Below are 20,929 nucleotides of genomic sequence, written 5' to 3' on the forward strand. Positions count from 1 at the left end.
GGCTGAAAAAGCCTTACAGTAACAGTTTCATAAAGGTTGGAAGAGCCCTCTAAGATGACCAAGTACAACCATTATTAACGAGGCACTGCTAAGTCTGTTGCTAAACCAAGTCCCCAAGTACTACATCTGGTAAAACAGATGGCAGAAGCAGCAAACAAAAATTTGTTTGGTCGGTTTTCTAATCAGCTTAAAACACTAAAGCAACTATCAAAGTGCAGCAATGGTTTTGGAGAAACTTTCTGAGCACACAATAACAGGTGGTGTTTGGTTTTGATTTTGATTTTTTTTAAATAAACTTCAGCCTTGCTATGCATGAAGATATTTACTTTGAAAATTCCATTCCTGTTGCCTGGCCTTACTATAGTAAATTTTGTACAAACTCACAGATCTGTGGGGCATCTTCACTGAACATCCACATTCCTGCAGAAAAGTCTGCTCTGCTGGCACCCCTCCTTTCCCACAGACTACAATGGAAAACAGAACTGTGTTCTTGCACCAAGGTCATGCTTGAAGTACAGCAGAGGGTCAAAACATGCACAAACAAACTCCCCTCCCTTCAGCCTGGCTATGACAAAAGCTAGACCAGCACGTTTACCTGAACACACCCAAGCAAGGCAGACAGAGGACAGCTACAGCCTGGAAGCCACACTGTACTTTTAGCACAACACAATCTACAAATTAAATTCAGTTTATCCAGCAGAACTATCTGCTGGGACACAGCTCTGGGATTACAGCTGCACTACATCTTTCTGTCCTTGTCAGCAACAAAAATCCTTCAGAATAGCAGTTTCACACCACGGTGGGAATTTAAGGGGAGGAGATAGCAGGAGATATCTTCAGCTGTGACCTCAAAGGAGTTTTAGATACAAAGTAAAGTACACACAACCCGTGGCATTTCAGAACTGGCAGTGAAGGATGGTTTCCACCAACACAGATAATGTATCATCTATAAGGAGATTCTCCCAGTGGAAGCATGCCAACAGAAGATACTTGTCACTGCTAGGGAGAAATTGAAACCTGTCTGTTGAAGTTCAGGGTATATTTTGGTTTAATTATAAACTGAGCACAGATTTATGCAGGGGAGATTTAATTGAGTTGGGTAAAATTAAAGGAAAAACTGGGGGTGGAGTGCCAGACTTCTGCTTCACTTACCTCAGTTGCAAGCTCTGTGTCAGACAGCCTTGGGTAGGTAAACAAGTGCATGGTCAGGCTGCATTCCAGTTTTGAGTGCTCTATATAAACTAATGAGGTTACTAATTAGAACACAGGATGATTCTACATCCACTGGCAGCACTGCATGAAATGACTTTAGCAGACCTCAAACTTCATCTGCTGTTTCATTCCTTCCCTTGTGCTACCACAGCTTGCTCAAGCACACAGAATCTGGGTGAAGGAATAAATCTGCCCAAAATTTAACTGCCATAGGCAGACTGGTTATGCTATGTCTAGTCTAATATCTTCAACCAAGAAATACAAAAATCTTTTAAGGACTGCTGAATTGCAAAATCCTATGGATGTGTCCCTAAATCCACTGCAGGCCCTGTCCATCACAGGCAAAAGCTTAAGGGCTCTTAATACTCATAAAATACTTCAGATGAGTTTAAGTATTTCTTAACAGCCCATTACTCTCACCTAGCAGTTCCATCTTCTCCAGCAGCACCCCTTTCCATGGCAGAATGGTGCTGGGACTTCAGCTGCTCCCACACACTAAGTTAAACGCCTTAAAACTGAGGGGGTGGACAAAACCAGAATTGTAAACTGCCTTCAAGAGTCTGATTTTAATCTCTGAAAACTCCTCTTTTCCACTTTTAGCAAGGACTAAAAATCCAAAATCACTACCCAAACCAAGTAAACACCCTAAAACAAACAAGAAAGGACTACTGAACCCACATATTCCTTTTATAATCAAACTGACAACACAACTGCAAAAGCAGACTAACAACGATGTTTGAAGTTCAAGTCTTTAATTCTTCTGCATAAAGGCAAATTGCCAAAAATGTAACACATTCCCTTATTTACAATCATCATAAATCACAAGGAAACATGCACACTGGAACAACAAGGTTCTAAATATTACCTCTTAGAAAAGTGCTGTACAGATGTGTCCCTTGTACACACACATGCTCTGTGGTGTGTGACTGATACACCCTTGTGTTGGGAGAAATGCCTGAGCATGCCTGGAAATTACATTTTGGGAGTGAGAGTAGTTTCTGAGGAAGCAGCTTACTTCCAAATCAGCAGCACAATGGGCTCTTGGCTCTGGGTACTGCCAGCCCCATAGCAAGGGAAAGCAAACCCAAACTCCTGCAGAGAAACAACCCCCAGCTCTAGCAGCCATTGGTGTCCCAGTACATGCTACACAAGGACTGTGAACTCTTGTAACTGGCACGTGGCTTTAGTCCAAACCACTGTAGCCACAGCTTTCACTTCAAACTTCTGCACACAGTGCTAGCAGAATAGAAAAAGGAGAGTCTATCCCAACACCATCACAACCCTTAGCCTGGACAAGAGCAGCTCCACACCTGCAAATACTGCTATTTATCCCCAATAGTTGTGTGAACAACAGGCACTGAATGCATCCTCTCCTACTTTTTAACTGTAGACTGGCTCTTTGGGTCAGGCTGCAACACACATAAAAGCAAAATCCAGGTATTTATGCTGCGCTGCTGTTCTAACAGTCACTCAGCCCCTTCAAGAAACAGATCTGATTTTGATAAACCATCCACCTTTCCTTTCTCTTCTCTCACCTGATTTAGGCAAATGCCACCTTAATACATCTCAGAGAACAATACATAGGCCAAATGGGTGATCACCCAATCCAAAAGTTTTGAACAGCTTGTCTTTAGTGGCTGGAGAAGGCTGAAATGATCTACATTCTTTTGAAGCAGTTCTTCAGACTGGATGTCCAGTGCTGGTCCAGGGGAGCAGAGGAGGTTCCTTGGTTGGAGGGGTTGGATTTCAGTCTGACTTAACACTGGACCAATTCTCTGGTGAAGCATCAGCACACTCTGAGGAACAAGACCTCCAGAGGGAATGGCAGGATCCTTCACCTGAAGCAGCCTTTGAAATCTAATGCACGTTATATTATGTGTCACCTGCCAGTGCAGGCACAGCAGGAATGTTCTCACAAAAGTTTTAAGGAACATCCATTGTCATTGCAGCACAGGTTTCATGAAATCTGGAGTTTTACACTTGAGGCACAGCTTGCAGAAAACAATCTATCCTTATAAAGGTCTGGAGAAACCTAAACAAAAAAGCAGGTAACAGCACTTTATAAACATGCTATATCCAGGCATTAAAAACAAAATATTCTCTTCTTTTCCTCGTTTAAGCTGTAGTGTTACAGTGGCAGTAAATGGAAGAGAGCATATGGTTGAGCTTATAGCACAGTATACAGGAGAAACCCATACTGTCCATACTAAATAAAGTGTTAGAACTAGTATGAACATTTTGAGAACATAAATTACTGAAAAAATACTATACTAGATTCTCTACATTCCTGAGGTATTTGACAGAGAGAAAAGGAAGCAGCTGAGCCTATTCTTCCCAACCCCCTGCATCAATTTGTCTAAATGTCATTATTAATTTATAAAACAAACTTTTATCTCAATTCTAATAAACAAATTTCTGCCATAGATTAATTGTCCTATGGACAAAGGTTTCTTCCCTAGAAATCAACCAGATATATTCACATTTATTCCTGTTTAAGACAGACATTTTCTTTTAGCAAAAGGGAAGGTAGTGTGGAATTCTACCATGTAAACACCACTATCTGGTTTTCAAGCAAGATTAAACTTCCACAGATAAAGTTCCTGACACTTGAGAGTTAGAGCTCATCACAACTTAACCCCAAGGGTAAAGGCAATGCTGCTCTAAATACTGATCTTTCCATCCCAGAACATTAATGTGTTGTTCTACAGAGAAGGCATTCACATTCTACACTAACAGAGCCTTTTTTTCAATTAGAACAAGTGATTACAAACCCACTGCATATATACACTCCTTAATACAGCCTTATTTACAACAAAAACCACTGCAAAAATGCTAAGTATCAACTATGTGGAAACCAGACAGGCCCTTAACTGTGACCCAGAGATGCTTCTTTTACCTGAATAATTTCACCTTATGTTGATTGCACTTATGCTGACTGCAAATCTCTTCCTCTTTCAGTGCAGATCTTACATGACAGCAGCAGTTTGCCAAGACTTGATCTGCTGATCTCAGACTACATCCCTATTCTTCAAGTCATTCTGTCACAGGAGAAATTCCTTCTTCAATACTTCTATATACAAAGAGAGACTAAATATTTTCAAATATTGAATTAGCACTTTAAAAAAGTGAAAGCATGTTAAATCTTATTAATGTTCAAGGAGTTTAAATTAAAAATCAATAGTCAAAAGAAAAATGTCATCAGCATAATTGTTTAAAAGCTCTAGCTGCCTTTTCCTCACATTGCTATAATCCAAAATCTAAGTGTAAAACTAATTTTGGCCATATTCTTAATGAGTTTAATAAGGCAAAATTTTCAAAGATCACTGATTAACAGACATTTATATCCTCGTCCATGTTTCAGAGCCTGCATCAAATGCAGATCAAAGACAATCTAATTACACAAAAGACTTATTGCTAATAAAATCTGTTTAACCCAGATTACCACCCATCTTATTAATGCACCACAGGAATCTACAGCGCAAGAGAAATTTTTCACTAAAATCTACTGCTGCAAATGCCAAGTTGTTACTTCATCACAAAAATATTAAGAGACAGAAAAGGTGCTATTGAAATGCTTAAAAACATTGACACTTTTCATTTGAGAGATAAAAACACATTTTCTGGCTGACAGGTAACATTTTCAACTTACCAAGTCTGAAGCATTGGATCTTTTAATAAAAGGTGATGTATTAAGTGCAAGAGGAATGGATAAAACACTAATAAAATAAAATAAACTGATCTGCCTGAACTTAAGAGTTGCATTCTGCAGAATGAAACTGAAACATTCTGCAATTGAAACAGATCAAGTAAGCAGTCAGCACAAACTCACCTTGGAATTTAGATTTTTTTCCTCAGTATTGTATCTTCAGCATTTGCACTTTCCCATCCCCTGTCAGGGTATTCTGACTGATGTCCATCCAATAAACTGCTACAAAGTTTAAGCCTACAAATGAAAAAAAAAAAAAAAAAAAAACAAAGCAAAGACTAAGTGGCATTATTATGGCAATTTCTGAACACTAAATACAGCTACAATCCATTTACATTAAAACAGACTATAACATGAAAACAGAGACAGAATTTTACCACAGAACATATAAATATTGATCAACATATCCCTAAGACAAATAGTAAAAAATAGCTAAACAAAAATTAAAAATCATATGTTTATAATAAATGCTTGGATTGACTTACAGCAAGAAAGCAACTAAGCTACTAAAATAATAGGCAAAAATACCCCTGAAACCCCAGCTGATGAGCTGCCTTTGATACCTCTCCAGCCTGAAGTTTGCATCTCTGCAAGTCTTGCTGTCAGGCAGAAAGAAGCTGGGTTTCTTCTGTTTAGGATTGCTCCATACCGCAGAACAACTGGTGGGAATCAAGTCACAGCATAAAAATGAACAACTATCATTGCTGTCACTACAAAACAACTTAATCTTTAGGGAGACAGAGAGGAAGCTTCCAGCTCTTAGGCTGAGGAAGTGAGAGGCAAACTTTCCTGTTCACAACACAGAGTTCGAAAGGGGCTCATCATTTTCCAGCATCACCTGGGATGGCAGAGGCAGCAGAAATCAAAAGATGGAGAGTCAGACTGAAAAAAGCCAAGTAAACTCAAAGAACAGAAATAACAACCAAACATACCACGTGCTGGAGGAAAGGTAAAAAAGAAGGAAAAAAGAAAGATAGAAGGAAAAGATGAAAAAGGAAAGGAAAGGACACCTTTACAGCATCAGCAACAAAAACAACAAAATCACTGGGGTATTTACCTTGTTATTTCCATACTCTGTTGCACTGCCATGACTTCATCTTTTTCACCAAAGGCTTCCCACTCTGAGCACTTGGAAAAAGCATCCTGATGTCCTGAGGCAGTAAGGCTGGAAAGAAAATGAAAATGTCCAAATCCATGCACTGTGGTAACACAGTTCCTCTTCATTCTTCTGAAGGGGGCTAAGCAGAAAGAAGAAACCATACCTGCAGGAACATTTTCACTAAGGTTAGTATGAAATGACTACTAAACTGCCCAAATCCTTAGTGTTGCCCAAATCTACGCACAAAACAACCTGTGCTGTGTCTACTGACACTTTGCAACGGAGCACTGTAAATGTCTGCTATCACACAGCACAATTATTCTGACATGATCTCTCTTCCTCATTACATTGCACACATTTAGACACAATTAAAGCTATTAACAAAGGGAGGGGGAAATACCAGCCATGTTCCAAATGTCAGTTCATGGTATCAATGACTTCCCACATGGAGAATCATTTCATACCTTTCCAGTGCAGCGTGGTACATCTGCAGATAATGGTTTTTGCTCTCTGAAACCTCAGAGGACTCAGAATTGTTTCTTCTTCTGCGTTTCCATACTGGAGAAGAATTGGGAGAACAGGAACTACAAAAACAGATTTTACACACGTAACACTTTTGATCTATGTTCAGATGTTTATCACTGTTCTGCTAAGTAACAGCATATGAAGCTGAGGAAGTTTTCTTTTGAGGTAGGATTCCTCAGTCACACAGAGGAACACTGAACACATCTCTCACAGTTTAGATGCAAAACCATTTTGAGCTTCACACACATCCCCCCCAGGACAAGATTTTTTCAGTAAAGAGGGAAATGCATTTCACATTCAGCCTCCCTGCTCTGCTGCAGAAAGGCACAACTGTATGAAGGATGGGGATTCCTGCTCCTGGAAAAGCTCCTCTATTTTCAGAACATACCAGCAATGGTTAAAGAAACCTCAGTACCCGGCTGTATAAACTGAGAAGCTGAAAAAACACTGCATTTCCTCCTGTTAAATCATGTAATTCAGCATTGTTGGTATCTTCTTCATATTTATTCCTCTGTACCTCTGATGGATTGCATTCAATAGCACAAGTGTCAAACCCCAAAGCTGAGTATCAACTGCCCTTCCACACTAAACATTTCCTACCATAACCTGACAGCACTGACCTGTACAGAATTATTTCCCTAAGTGAAGCACAGAAGTTTGCTCTCATACCTCTCAGGTGAGTGGGCAGTCTGTCTGCATTCATCTTCACACTCATTTCTCGCCTGCTTTTCCTCAAATACAAAGGAGCCACGAACATCCTCATCTTTGCAGAACCATTCCTGGCAACTACCTGAAGGTTCTGTACTGCTAAACAGAGCGGGAAGAAATAAAATCTTTTAAAAACTATCCATCTGGCTTACTGCTCCTAACAGAAAACAGTTCAGCAGCACTAAGAATTAACAGTTAATTTCATGACACCCAAATAGTATAAAAACTGCAATTTCTACCCCAGATCAATTCCAACACAGGTAAAACTATTTACACAGTGCAGTAACACAGCTAAGAGAATTCCATTCACTCTTCTCCTCCCAATTTACTAGTCCTAATCTTGAAAGCATGAGGTGGCATTAAGTAGCAGAACCAGCCTTGATACAGAAATTCAAAGTTGTGAAAAGATAAAACTATTTCCTTCTTGAACACTGTTGCCACCGTCCCACAGAGAGCACAGAATTCTCTCTTTCATTTTCTTAAACATCTCAAATCCTCTCACATATTGTCAGCATAGGAGACATGTGTTCCCACGGACTTCAGGAAAAGGAATGATGGAAAGTTATCAAAGTCAAGGAACAGTAATTGCCAAGTTTCTGATCGTGTCTGTTGCTCTCCAGAAAAGTTACAGTACCTTGTGCCCAGCAGTGCAAATACAAAGGGGAAGGGAATGTGCTACTGCAGCACACCAAATGCCTTTCCCTGAATAACACCTGACTGCAGATTAACTCAGACTAAACAACTGCAATATCTTGAAGACTAACAGAATTCTAATGGAAAACAAAGCATTCAAGCAGACTCCCATTGTTGAGTCTGATCCTTTTTCTCCCAGTCAGGAATGCTCTAAAGGAACCACAGAGCCCACCTCACATTCCTTAAGCCCTGACTTGATTCACCCACAGAACATACACGGGCTGCAGATCCCAGGTTTCCTCAGCAGGAGGATCCCAGGCATGCAGTGCTATCTTCCACAGCTTGATCTGCCGGTCCCAGGACCTGCGGCTGTACTTCTTGAACTTGTTGGGAGTTGTAGGGTGAACCCCTGGAAGTCGCTGGCTCCTGCAAACACACAGTGACATTTGTCATTTCAGAGAAGAAGGAGTGCTCTCCTTCAAAAGAATCCTTAGTCCATCAGCCCACACAAGCATCACTGGTCTAATAAATAAAATGTTTGTTTTTTAATCACTTCACTGAAATGTTTATATTATAAGACGTTACCAAAAATAAATCCCAAAACCAACAACAAACCATAACGTGCTGAGTCAGACTGGAGGCTCATCCAGCCCAGCACTCTGACAGCTGCCAGAAGAGGAGCCCCAGTGCCCATGAACAAAGATGAAACAGAAGCATAACATACTGATTCAATATTATCCTAACCTCCAGCTCCTCGTGCTTTACTTTTCCTGAGTCCAGTGCAGCTTCTTTTATTTAGTATTGTACTCAGTCTCTCAAGGATGGAGTTACCTTCCTCCCCAGCAGCCCCGCTAGTGCTGTGTTTTGCATTAATCACTAAAACAGTGCTGATAAACACACTGAGTTTTGGGCATGACTGAACAGGGCTTGCACAGCTTCAAGGCCTTCTCCTCTCCCCACCCCACAGACACTAAGGTGAGGGTGAACACCAAATTGAGAAGCAAGACTGCTGGGACAGCTGACTCAAATTACCCAGAGATATCACACACCATATAATGTCACACTCAGCAGTAAAAACCACAGGAAGACTTTCAAGAGAACTAAGGCTGTGAGCTATTCTACACACACAAACACCCACCAGGAACAACTAAGGGTTCATTCGGAAATGAACAACACTGGGCAACTTACTTTGGAACTTCTTTAAGGTATCTGTCATAGGCCAGGGTATTCTTGCCAAAATTGATCTGCTTTTGTCTTCTCCTCAGGACCACCTCATCAGTTTCCCTTTCTGCTGGGTTGGCAGAGTTGCTTGAAACAGAATTTGAAAACAAAAATAAAAATTAGGTTGAAAGCAACCTTAATATCTTTATAGGAATTTCCATAAACACATATTCTAGAACTGCCCTGTATTCTTAATGACAGAAAGATAGAAGAGCTAGTTCACAGAAGTGAAAGCTGCACTAATCAAATCTGAATCTCAAACAATCACAGAAGCAGCTTTTGAGCTAAAACCTCTCAGTGCTACTCCCTCCCTAAGGCATCCTTCAGGCTTGATACAAAACAGCCTGTGGGTTGTTTCAAGTCTTCATCAATGCAGGTGAACGAATCAAAGATCATCAGATGCTTTTGCTAAAACCAATGTAACAACAAGCAGCAATAGCTCAATACCTACTTTGACAATTTTTTATTTGATGTCCTCATTGTTTTGCCTTCTTCAGGTCTACCTTCCCAGCTGGGGCCACTGGAAAGTGGCCTGGAATTTTCTGATGTGGTAGAGCTAGAAAATAATGGGAATTCAACATGAATGTTTGCTGCTTGTAACACATTCAATCAACAGGAACTTCAGTAATGGACAAAACCAGCCCCACAACTGTAAAACCATGGGCACGCTCCTTCTCTATTTCAGTCCTAAGTCACCTTCAGCCTCTCCTCTTCTGTCAATTTTAAGGCCTCAACATTTAACAAGTCATGTAAGTAATACAGAAGCAGATTTAGCTGACAGTCTTACTTTCCCTAAATGGTTTCACATCAACAGATGAAATTACCATGCAAGCTGACAATGTCACTCTAACATAGGACAAAGATTCCACACTGAAAAGGAGCAGATCCACTCAGCAAAAGAGAAACACAAAACACTGCTGGCACATTCACTTCAGGCTCACACTCCTGCCATACTCTCAGTATTTTTTATGAGCACATCAAAGACACAGAACACACTCCTGAATACAAGGCCTTTCCTAATCTCTTCAAAACATTCATTCCTTAACAAAGCAATATTAAACATGCCATCCAAAATTAAAATCACCTTCATACAGTGGAATACTCAGAAATGTATGAATTACATAAAAAAAAACTATTTTCATGTACCCTTAGTAAAACTTTTCCTCTTATAATGTGTTCAGTTTGCTGCACATATCTGAGCACTCACCACTTTGCACCCTTGCTATCACACAATATGATACCAGTCCCAACCATTTCCTCCACCTTGGGTCTTTAGTCTAGAATATCCAAAAGCCAAGCAAAATATTCAGAGAATTACCTATGTATAGAGTTCTATCTCATCTCAAAATGTCCTCCAGAATGGACTACAGGAAAAAAAGGTGCTCACTAAAATCTGCAGTACAGCTCAATATACCAAGTGGACTGTGAAGAGACAAAGATGGTTGCCCACTTTTACACAGAAAGATGCATGAGCAAAGTCTAAGAATTACAGCAAACGCCTTCATTGGGAGTTTTATACTAATATTGAAGACATCAGCAATAAAGGGCTTAAACTACTGCTTCAGCTCAGAGCCCTTCTCCCTTTCACTTTGGACACTTGCTAATACTGGGGCATGTATTTCCATGAGACACACTCGATGGTCTGCTTTAGGCATGATGCAGGTATCATCTCCTAACTCTGTGGCACTCCATTACAAGAGAACACTCAACCTAAACATGTCCATGCTTTTCTTGGGAGTCCTAAAAAGAGTCCAGCAAAGTAGAGATTTAAAATAATTTACAATTATTCCTTACCTCTCCAGCCAGAGGTCTAAATGGGCACATTGATATTCCTCCAACACCAGAGAATCTGAATCATTGCAGCTTCTATGTTCCTGCTCTTGATGCCAGCAGTGTGGATGTTGCACAGAACTAGAAAAGAAGAATTTTCATCTGAAATCGAGTCACTGAACATGGCCTATAAACATCAAAGATGGACAATTTGATTTGGCATACAGATACGTGATTCATTTCCACTTACTCAGGCAACACATACTTAACAAAGGTGTTGGTGCAACTGCTCAGAAAATATCTTGGACTAATGCAATTAAGACATCAAAATTTTCAAACAAACACTTCATATTTTGGTAACAGAAAATAGACTCTTTTTACAAACAAATTGGTGGGGAAGAAAAACCTAATTGAGGACTGCAACCAGCGTTTATGGACTTGTGGACATGTCCACCCTCTGTCAGCAGTGCATGACTTGACATTTATTACTGCCCCATCCGGTAGTAAACTCCCAGAAAAGACAAGTCCAGAAACTACATTTTAATATAATGGCTAGGGAGAAGCAGGTCAAATGTCTATGCGGAAACACTTTGGCACAGGAAATTCTGGAGCCCTCACAAGGAAGCCAGGGACAGGGAGCAGCCCGTAGTGCTCACAACACACTGGCAGGTCAGCCAGGGATTGCTTAAGGCTTGAGCTCTCTACATTCTCCTCCTTGGTTCTGGAGGCTTTGACACCTTAAATGACAGCTTACTGAACAAAACACAACCGTAGCATCTCTCAACACCAGAGCTGCCTTCTGGGCTAAGGATGGCAGCTGCAGATCCACCCCACACCTGCCCGAGAGAAGGATCTGGCACGGCAGCCTCTGCACTGTAAATCCATCGTGTTTCTGTGTGTGTGTGTTATAAATAATACATGTAGTTATTGGCTTTCACAGTTATGTGTTAACTTTTGTTTGCATGTTATCAATGATCAGAAAAATCCTGCTATAGTACAACTTGTTATTACTGCTTTTGATATAGTATAATCTCTCAATTTATATACGCACTGTATAGCTTTTATAAATAGTAGTGTAAAATATAATATTTTAGACCATAGCATAACACAGACTGTGAAATGTTGAAGTGATTTTTCATGTAACTAATTCAGAAAATGGTGTAAAATGATTAGGTGGTTTCCCACAATTGGGGACTATCTTATCCAAAAGGCAAGATAACTGAAATAGAAAGCAGAGGACCAAAAAAATGAAGAATTTTTTAAATCTCATTATCAGGGAGTGAAAATACAGCAGGATGGAACCATGAGAAGAAATAAAACACATTAGTTTAAGCTACAAGATGGCATGAAGATAGGTCAAAACTTAAAACCAAGGCAAAGAATACCTAAATTCAAAACAATGTTTGAATATGTATAACCTCATGAATATGCATGTACCAACTGTAATGAAACAGAATATAATAAAAAAGGAAATTCTTTAAATAAATATTTTAGTCACTAGCATTACTTAGGGTTTTATGCCTGTTGTTTCTTTCCTTAGTTTTTTTGTTTATTAGTTTGTTGTCACAACAAAACAACTTAATCTTTAGGGTGATAGACAGAGGAAGCTTCCAGCTCTTAGGCTGAGGAAGTGAGAGGCAAACTTTCCTGTTCACAACACAGAGTTCGAAAGGGGCTCATCATTTTCCAGCATCACCTGGGATGGCAGAGGCAGCAGAAATCAAAAGATGGAGAGTCAGACTGAAAAAAGCCAAGTAAACTCAAAGAACAGAAATAACAACCAAACATACCACGTGCTGGAGGAAAGGTAAAAAAGAAGGAAAAAAGAAAGATAGAAGGAAAAGATGAAAAAGGAAAGGAAAGGACACCTTTACAGCATCAGCAACAAAAACAACAAAATCACTGGGGTATTTACCTTGTTATTTCCATACTCTGTTGCACTGCCATGACTTCATCTTTTTCACCAAAGGCTTCCCACTCTGAGCACTTGGAAAAAGCATCCTGATGTCCTGAGGCAGTAAGGCTGGAAAGAAAATGAAAATGTCCAAATCCATGCACTGTGGTAACACAGTTCCTCTTCATTCTTCTGAAGGGGGCTAAGCAGAAAGAAGAAACCATACCTGCAGGAACATTTTCACTAAGGTTAGTATGAAATGACTACTAAACTGCCCAAATCCTTAGTGTTGCCCAAATCTACGCACAAAACAACCTGTGCTGTGTCTACTGACACTTTGCAACGGAGCACTGTAAATGTCTGCTATCACACAGCACAATTATTCTGACATGATCTCCCTTCCTCATTACATTGCACACATTTAGACACAATTAAAGCTATTAACAAAGGGAGGGGGAAATACCAGCCATGTTCCAAATGTCAGTTCATGGTATCAATGACTTCCCACATGGAGAATCATTTCATACCTTTCCAGTGCAGCGTGGTACATCTGCAGATAATGGTTTTTGCTCTCTGAAACCTCAGAGGACTCAGAATTGTTTCTTCTTCTGCGTTTCCATACTGGAGAAGAATTGGGAGAACAGGAACTACAAAAACAGATTTTACACACGTAACACTTTTGATCTATGTTCAGATGTTTATCACTGTTCTGCTAAGTAACAGCATATGAAGCTGAGGAAGTTTTCTTTTGAGGTAGGATTCCTCAGTCACACAGAGGAACACTGAACACATCTCTCACAGTTTAGATGCAAAACCATTTTGAGCTTCACACACATCCCCCCCAGGACAAGATTTTTTCAGTAAAGAGGGAAATGCATTTCACATTCAGCCTCCCTGCTCTGCTGCAGAAAGGCACAACTGTATGAAGGATGGGGATTCCTGCTCCTGGAAAAGCTCCTCTATTTTCAGAACATACCAGCAATGGTTAAAGAAACCTCAGTACCCGGCTGTATAAACTGAGAAGCTGAAAAAACACTGCATTTCCTCCTGTTAAATCATGTAATTCAGCATTGTTGGTATCTTCTTCATATTTATTCCTCTGTACCTCTGATGGATTGCATTCAATAGCACAAGTGTCAAACCCCAAAGCTGAGTATCAACTGCCCTTCCACACTAAACATTTCCTACCATAACCTGACAGCACTGACCTGTACAGAATTATTTCCCTAAGTGAAGCACAGAAGTTTGCTCTCATACCTCTCAGGTGAGTGGGCAGTCTGTCTGCATTCATCTTCACACTCATTTCTCGCCTGCTTTTCCTCAAATACAAAGGAGCCACGAACATCCTCATCTTTGCAGAACCATTCCTGGCAACTACCTGAAGGTTCTGTACTGCTAAACAGAGCGGGAAGAAATAAAATCTTTTAAAAACTATCCATCTGGCTTACTGCTCCTAACAGAAAACAGTTCAGCAGCACTAAGAATTAACAGTTAATTTCATGACACCCAAATAGTATAAAAACTGCAATTTCTACCCCAGATCAATTCCAACACAGGTAAAACTATTTACACAGTGCAGTAACACAGCTAAGAGAATTCCATTCACTCTTCTCCTCCCAATTTACTAGTCCTAATCTTGAAAGCATGAGGTGGCATTAAGTAGCAGAACCAGCCTTGATACAGAAATTCAAAGTTGTGAAAAGATAAAACTATTTCCTTCTTGAACACTGTTGCCACCGTCCCACAGAGAGCACAGAATTCTCTCTTTCATTTTCTTAAACATCTCAAATCCTCTCACATATTGTCAGCATAGGAGACATGTGTTCCCACGGACTTCAGGAAAAGGAATGATGGAAAGTTATCAAAGTCAAGGAACAGTAATTGCCAAGTTTCTGATCGTGTCTGTTGCTCTCCAGAAAAGTTACAGTACCTTGTGCCCAGCAGTGCAAATACAAAGGGGAAGGGAATGTGCTACTGCAGCACACCAAATGCCTTTCCCTGAATAACACCTGACTGCAGATTAACTCAGACTAAACAACTGCAATATCTTGAAGACTAACAGAATTCTAATGGAAAACAAAGCATTCAAGCAGACTCCCATTGTTGAGTCTGATCCTTTTTCTCCCAGTCAGGAATGCTCTAAAGGAACCACAGAGCCCACCTCACATTCCTTAAGCCCTGACTTGATTCACCCACAGAACATACACGGGCTGCAGATCCCAGGTTTCCTCAGCAGGAGGATCCCAGGCATGCAGTGCTATCTTCCACAGCTTGATCTGCCGGTCCCAGGACCTGCGGCTGTACTTCTTGAACTTGTTGGGAGTTGTAGGGTGAACCCCTGGAAGTCGCTGGCTCCTGCAAACACACAGTGACATTTGTCATTTCAGAGAAGAAGGAGTGCTCTCCTTCAAAAGAATCCTTAGTCCATCAGCCCACACAAGCATCACTGGTCTAATAAATAAAATGTTTGTTTTTTAATCACTTCACTGAAATGTTTATATTATAAGACGTTACCAAAAATAAATCCCAAAACCAACAACAAACCATAACGTGCTGAGTCAGACTGGAGGCTCATCCAGCCCAGCACTCTGACAGCTGCCAGAAGAGGAGCCCCAGTGCCCATGAACAAAGATGAAACAGAAGCATAACATACTGATTCAATATTATCCTAACCTCCAGCTCCTCGTGCTTTACTTTTCCTGAGTCCAGTGCAGCTTCTTTTATTTAGTATTGTACTCAGTCTCTCAAGGATGGAGTTACCTTCCTCCCCAGCAGCCCCGCTAGTGCTGTGTTTTGCATTAATCACTAAAACAGTGCTGATAAACACACTGAGTTTTGGGCATGACTGAACAGGGCTTGCACAGCTTCAAGGCCTTCTCCTCTCCCCACCCCACAGACACTAAGGTGAGGGTGAACACCAAATTGAGAGGCAAGACTGCTGGGACAGCTGACTCAAATTACCCAGAGATATCACACACCATATAATGTCACACTCAGCAGTAAAAACCACAGGAAGACTTTCAAGAGAACTAAGGCTGTGAGCTATTCTACACACACAAACACCCACCAGGAACAACTAAGGGTTCATTCGGAAATGAACAACACTGGGCAACTTACTTTGGAACTTCTTTAAGGTATCTGTCATAGGCCAGGGTATTCTTGCCAAAATTGATCTGCTTTTGTCTTCTCCTCAGGACCACCTCATCAGTTTCCCTTTCTGCTGGGTTGGCAGAGTTGCTTGAAACAGAATTTGAAAACAAAAATAAAAATTAGGTTGAAAGCAACCTTAATATCTTTATAGGAATTTCCATAAACACATATTCTAGAACTGCCCTGTATTCTTAATGACAGACAGTAAGCACAACCCTTACCTCACTAGGTCACACAAGTGAAAGCTGTGCTAATCAAATCTGAATCTCAAATAATCACAGAAGCAGCTTTTGAGCTAAAACCTCTCAGTGCTACTCCCTCCCTAAGGCATCCTTCAGGCTTGATACAAAACAGCCTGTGGGTTGTTTCAAATCTTCATCAATGCAGGTGAACGAATCAAAGATCATCAGATGCTTTTGCTAAAACCAATGTAACAACAAGCAGCAATAGCTCAATACCTACTTTGACAATTTTTTATTTGATGTCCTCATTGTTTTGCCTTCTTCAGGTCTACCTTCCCAGCTGGGGCCACTGGAAAGTGGCCTGGAATTTTCTGATGTGGTAGAGCTAGAAAATAATGGGAATTCAACATGAATGTTTGCTGCTTGTAACACATTCAATCAACAGGAACTTCAGTAATGGACAAAACCAGCCCCACAACTGTAAAACCATGGGCACGCTCCTTCTCTATTTCAGTCCTAAGTCACCTTCAGCCTCTCCTCTTCTGTCAATTTTAAGGCCTCAACATTTAACAAGTCATGTAAGTAATACAGAAGCAGATTTAGCTGACAGTCTTACTTTCCCTAAATGGTTTCACATCAACAGATGAAATTACCATGCAAGCTGACAATGTCACTCTAACATAGGACAAAGATTCCACACTGAAAAGGAGCAGATCCACTCAGCAAAAGAGAAACACAAAACACTGCTGGCACATTCACTTCAGGCTCACACTCCTGCCATACTCTCAGTATTTTTTATGAGCACATCAAAGACACAGAACACACTCCTGAATACAAGGCCTTTCCTAATCTCTTCAAAACATTCATTCCTTAACAAAGCAATATTAAACATGCCATCCAAAATTAAAATCACCTTCATACAGTGGAATACTCAGAAATGTATGAATTACATAAAAAAAAACTATTTTCATGTACCCTTAGTAAAACTTTTCCTCTTATAATGTGTTCAGTTTGCTGCACATATCTGAGCACTCACCACTTTGCACCCTTGCTATCACACAATATGATATCAGTCCCAACCATTTCCTCCACCTTGGGTCTTTAGTCTAGAATATCCAAAAGCCAAGCAAAATATTCAGAGAATTACCTATGTATAGAGTTCTATCTCATCTCAAAATGTCCTCCGGAGTGGACTACAGGAAAAAAAAGGTGCTCACTAAAATCTGCAGTACAGCTCAATATACCAAGTGGACTGTGAAGAGACAAAGATGGTTGCCCACTTTTACACAGAAAGATGCATGAGCAAAGTCTAAGAATTACAGCAAACGCCTTCATTGGGAGTTTTATACTAATATTGAAGACATCAGCAATAAAGGGCTTAAACTACTGCTTCAGCTCAGAGCCCTTCTCCCTTTCACTTTGGACACTTGCTAATACTGGGGCATGTATTTCCATGAGACACACTCGATGATCTGCTTTAGGCATGATGCAGGTATCATCTCCTAACTCTGTGGCACTCCATTACAAGAGAACACTCAACCTAAACATGTCCATGCTTTTCTTGGGAGTCCTAAAAAGAGTCCAGCAAAGTAGAGATTTAAAATAATTTACAATTATTCCTTACCTCTCCAGCCAGAGGTCTAAATGGGCACATTGATATTCCTCCAACACCAGAGAATCTGAATCATTGCAGCTTCTATGTTCCTGCTCTTGATGCCAGCAGTGTGGATGTTGCACAGAACTAGAAAAGAAGAATTTTCATCTGAAATCGAGTCACTGAACATGGCCTATAAACATCAAAGATGGACAATTTGATTTGGCATACAGATACGTGATTCATTTCCACTTACTCAGGCAACACATACTTAACAAAGGTGTTGGTGCAACTGCTCAGAAAATATCTTGGACTAATGCAATTAAGACATCAAAATTTTCAAACAAACACTTCATATTTTGGTAACAGAAAATAGACTCTTTTTACAAACAAATTGGTGGGGAAGAAAAACCTAATTGAGGACTGCAACCAGCGTTTATGGACTTGTGGACATGTCCACCCTCTGTCAGCAGTGCATGACTTGACATTTATTACTGCCCCATCCGGTAGTAAACTCCCAGAAAAGACAAGTCCAGAAACTACATTTTAATATAATGGCTAGGGAGAAGCAGGTCAAATGTCTATGCGGAAACACTTTGGCACAGGAAATTCTGGAGCCCTCACAAGGAAGCCAGGGACAGGGAGCAGCCCGTAGTGCTCACAACACACTGGCAGGTCAGCCAGGGATTGCTTAAGGCTTGAGCTCTCTACATTCTCCTCCTTGGTTCTGGAGGCTTTGACACCTTAAATGACAGCTTACTGAACAAAACACAACCGTAGCATCTCTCAACACCAGAGCTGCCTTCTGGGCTAAGGATGGCAGCTGCAGATCCACCCCACACCTGCCCGAGAGAAGGATCTGGCACAGCAGCCTGTTCCATGTTTTTGTATGTGTGACTAACAGCAAACATAGTGTACGGGCCAGGTCTCTGCCCTTAGCTCAGCAATGGAGAAGAAAGGATTTTTAATGTTTTACTCCCTTGTTAACCACCCATGTTTTCTTTCCCGTGCTCCTCCACCCTGCTGGCTTTGGGAGTTTCCTGCTCCCCAGAGGGCTCAAGTTACCAGCACCACACGGCACAAACAGCACAAACAGCACAAACAGCACAAACAGCTTCCCCAAAATCACAGACCAGGCAAAGGGTTCCCTTTCCAACCCGCTCCGTTTTCGCCAAGGCAATGAACGATTACACCCCTTCCCTAACCACCTTCAACAACTACTCGCTTTAACGACTTAAAGAAAACAATTTTTAAACCAGCTTAGGTACACTACAACACATGCCGTAAGTACGACACTGTTTGAAAGGGGAAATGATGACCGAAAATTATGTCTTTTAGAAACATTCCCCTATTTGCTTTGCACTGCGCGGACACTCCAGCCTGACACCAACCCCAGCGCTCCCAGCCGGGCTGGGGTGTCTCGCCGAGCCCACACGCCCTGCCCCGGGCTGCTGGTCCCTCACTCGCCACCGACAGGCAGGAGCCACCGCACGGGGGGCGAGGCCGCAGAAGGGGCCGTGTGCCGGAGGAGCACGGGCTGCACACCGGCATTGGCTCCGGAGCCGCCCCGGACGAGCAGCGCCGCACCCCCGCCCGCCCAGCGCTGCCCGCCCCGCTCCGCTCCCGCTCCGGCTCCCGTTCCCCCGCGGCCGCTCCCACCTGCGCAGCCCGCCCGGCTCCGCTGCTCCCGGGCGGCGCGGCCGGCCGGACATGGCTGGGGCGGGGGCGGCGGCGCGGCCCGACCCGACCCGGCCCCGGCCCGGCCCAACACGGCCCCCTGCCCGGCCCGGCTGCAGCGGCAGCGCAGGCGCGGCCCGTCCTCCCGCGGGGAGCGCAGGCGCGGCCAGGATAGCCCAGGACGGCGATGGTGCTGAGGGAGCGCTGCTCGGTCCGGAGGAGAGAAAAGCGACCTGCGCCACTGTGAGGGCCCGGGCGCAGCTTCCCTCACACCAGGGACAGCATTGTCCTCACACCCTCTCCCTCCCTCCGGCTGCATCCCCGTCCCACTCTCCCCGCAAATGCCTGGAAAACCCACATCACGGCGTTACCTCACGCAATAGCCAAGGGTTCGTTTTGGGACAAATAATTTTTCTCCTAGACGTCGTGAGGGCTTGGTGGCCATCACAGTGTACACGCTACAGGAATGTGTCCCACATTTCATACCATTAATGGAATCATAGAACAGTTTGGCTTGAAAAGGACTCTAAAGATAACTTGCTCGAATATTTATATCTCAATTCCCTAAATAGCTCAAAGTCAACAAACATTTCTTTAGAAAAGCACTCTGAACTTTAGTCTTACTGAGGTTATCCTGACTGGAATGGTACTTAGCTGCAGGCTAGCTAGTTTCACAAAATCACAGAATGGTTTGGGTTGGAAGGGACACTGAAGACCATCTCCTTATAACTCCCCTGCTATGGGCAGGGACACCTTCCCCCGGAGCAGGATGCTCAGAGCCCCATCCAGCCTGGCCATGAACAGGATCCCTTCCAGGGATGGGGCAGCCACAGCTTCTCTGGTCACCTCTGCCAGTGCCTCCTCTCCCTCACAGTAAAGAATTTCTTCCCGTGTCTAATCTGAACCTAATACCTTTCAGTTTTAAACCCATTCCCTCTTGTCCTATCTTGCCATGGGCTTGTCAAAGTCCCTCTCCAGCCCTTTATGTAGTGGAAGGTGCTCCAAGGTCTCCCTGGAGCTTTCTCTCCTCCAGGCTTGGTGAAGAGAATGCAGCAGGCTGAATGCTTCCTGCTCTCTCAGCCTGTCTCCATAGCAGAGCTGCTCCAGCCCTCTGAACACCTTCATGGTTCTCCTCTGGATACACTCCAATAGGTCCACTACTACAGGAATGTGATACAGGAATGTGATAGATTCTTTATTGCTGGTGCTTGGTAATAAATCTGAGCAAGGTCACAATGAAATAAGTATTTTATCTAGGACACACCATTGCTACAATGCCAGCGCTTCCTTGAAAAGACAAATTTTTAGTCACTGCCCCTGCTGATTTCGTGACATCCAGTGTCACCCCTTCCCATCTGGTATTTGTGAAAAGTATTTGGAGGCTTTTTTTCCCCTGAGGTTCTTATAGAGATTTCATACACACCTTCTTCCATTCATCCAACCCTCTGCATTCAGGCTGTAGTAGGAAAATCCATCCAAGGAGGACTTACCACGAACACCTTCAGGAGAATTTAAGCCCTATTTGTATCTATTCCCATGCTCTCAGGTAAGACACTGC

The 20,929-nt window shown here is 42.2% G+C and overlaps 1 protein-coding gene across 6 annotated transcripts; it reads right to left on the reverse strand.

Annotated features, from left to right (window-relative positions):
- Positions 1–1,947: 1,947 nt before the first annotated feature.
- On the reverse strand, positions 1,948–19,417 carry LOC134418930 (uncharacterized). 6 transcript variants are annotated; one of them, XM_063157960.1, is made up of 19 exons: positions 19,354–19,417; positions 17,725–17,841; positions 16,381–16,485; positions 15,886–16,005; positions 14,974–15,123; positions 14,026–14,160; positions 13,296–13,415; positions 12,790–12,897; positions 10,899–11,015; positions 9,556–9,660; positions 9,072–9,191; positions 8,160–8,309; positions 7,212–7,349; positions 6,482–6,601; positions 5,976–6,083; positions 5,482–5,577; positions 5,042–5,155; positions 4,109–4,299; positions 1,948–3,244 (listed from the first exon to the last, which is right to left on the reverse strand). In XM_063157960.1, exons 1-17 carry the CDS (start codon positions 19,404–19,406, stop codon positions 5,050–5,052), a joined length of 1,968 nt encoding a protein of 655 aa, XP_063014030.1. In that variant the 5' UTR covers positions 19,407–19,417; the 3' UTR covers positions 1,948–3,244; positions 4,109–4,299; positions 5,042–5,049. The 6 variants fall into 6 exon arrangements, with proteins under 6 accessions (XP_063014030.1, XP_063014031.1, XP_063014028.1 ...); XM_063157961.1 differs by having other exon boundaries at positions 7,212–7,346; positions 14,026–14,163; XM_063157958.1 differs by having other exon boundaries at positions 4,109–4,250; positions 14,026–14,163.
- Positions 19,418–20,929: the final 1,512 nt, after the last annotated feature.

This window comes from Melospiza melodia, chromosome 5 (assembly GCF_035770615.1).
Source record: "Melospiza melodia melodia isolate bMelMel2 chromosome 5, bMelMel2.pri, whole genome shotgun sequence".
Lineage (NCBI taxonomy): Eukaryota > Metazoa > Chordata > Aves > Passeriformes > Passerellidae > Melospiza > Melospiza melodia.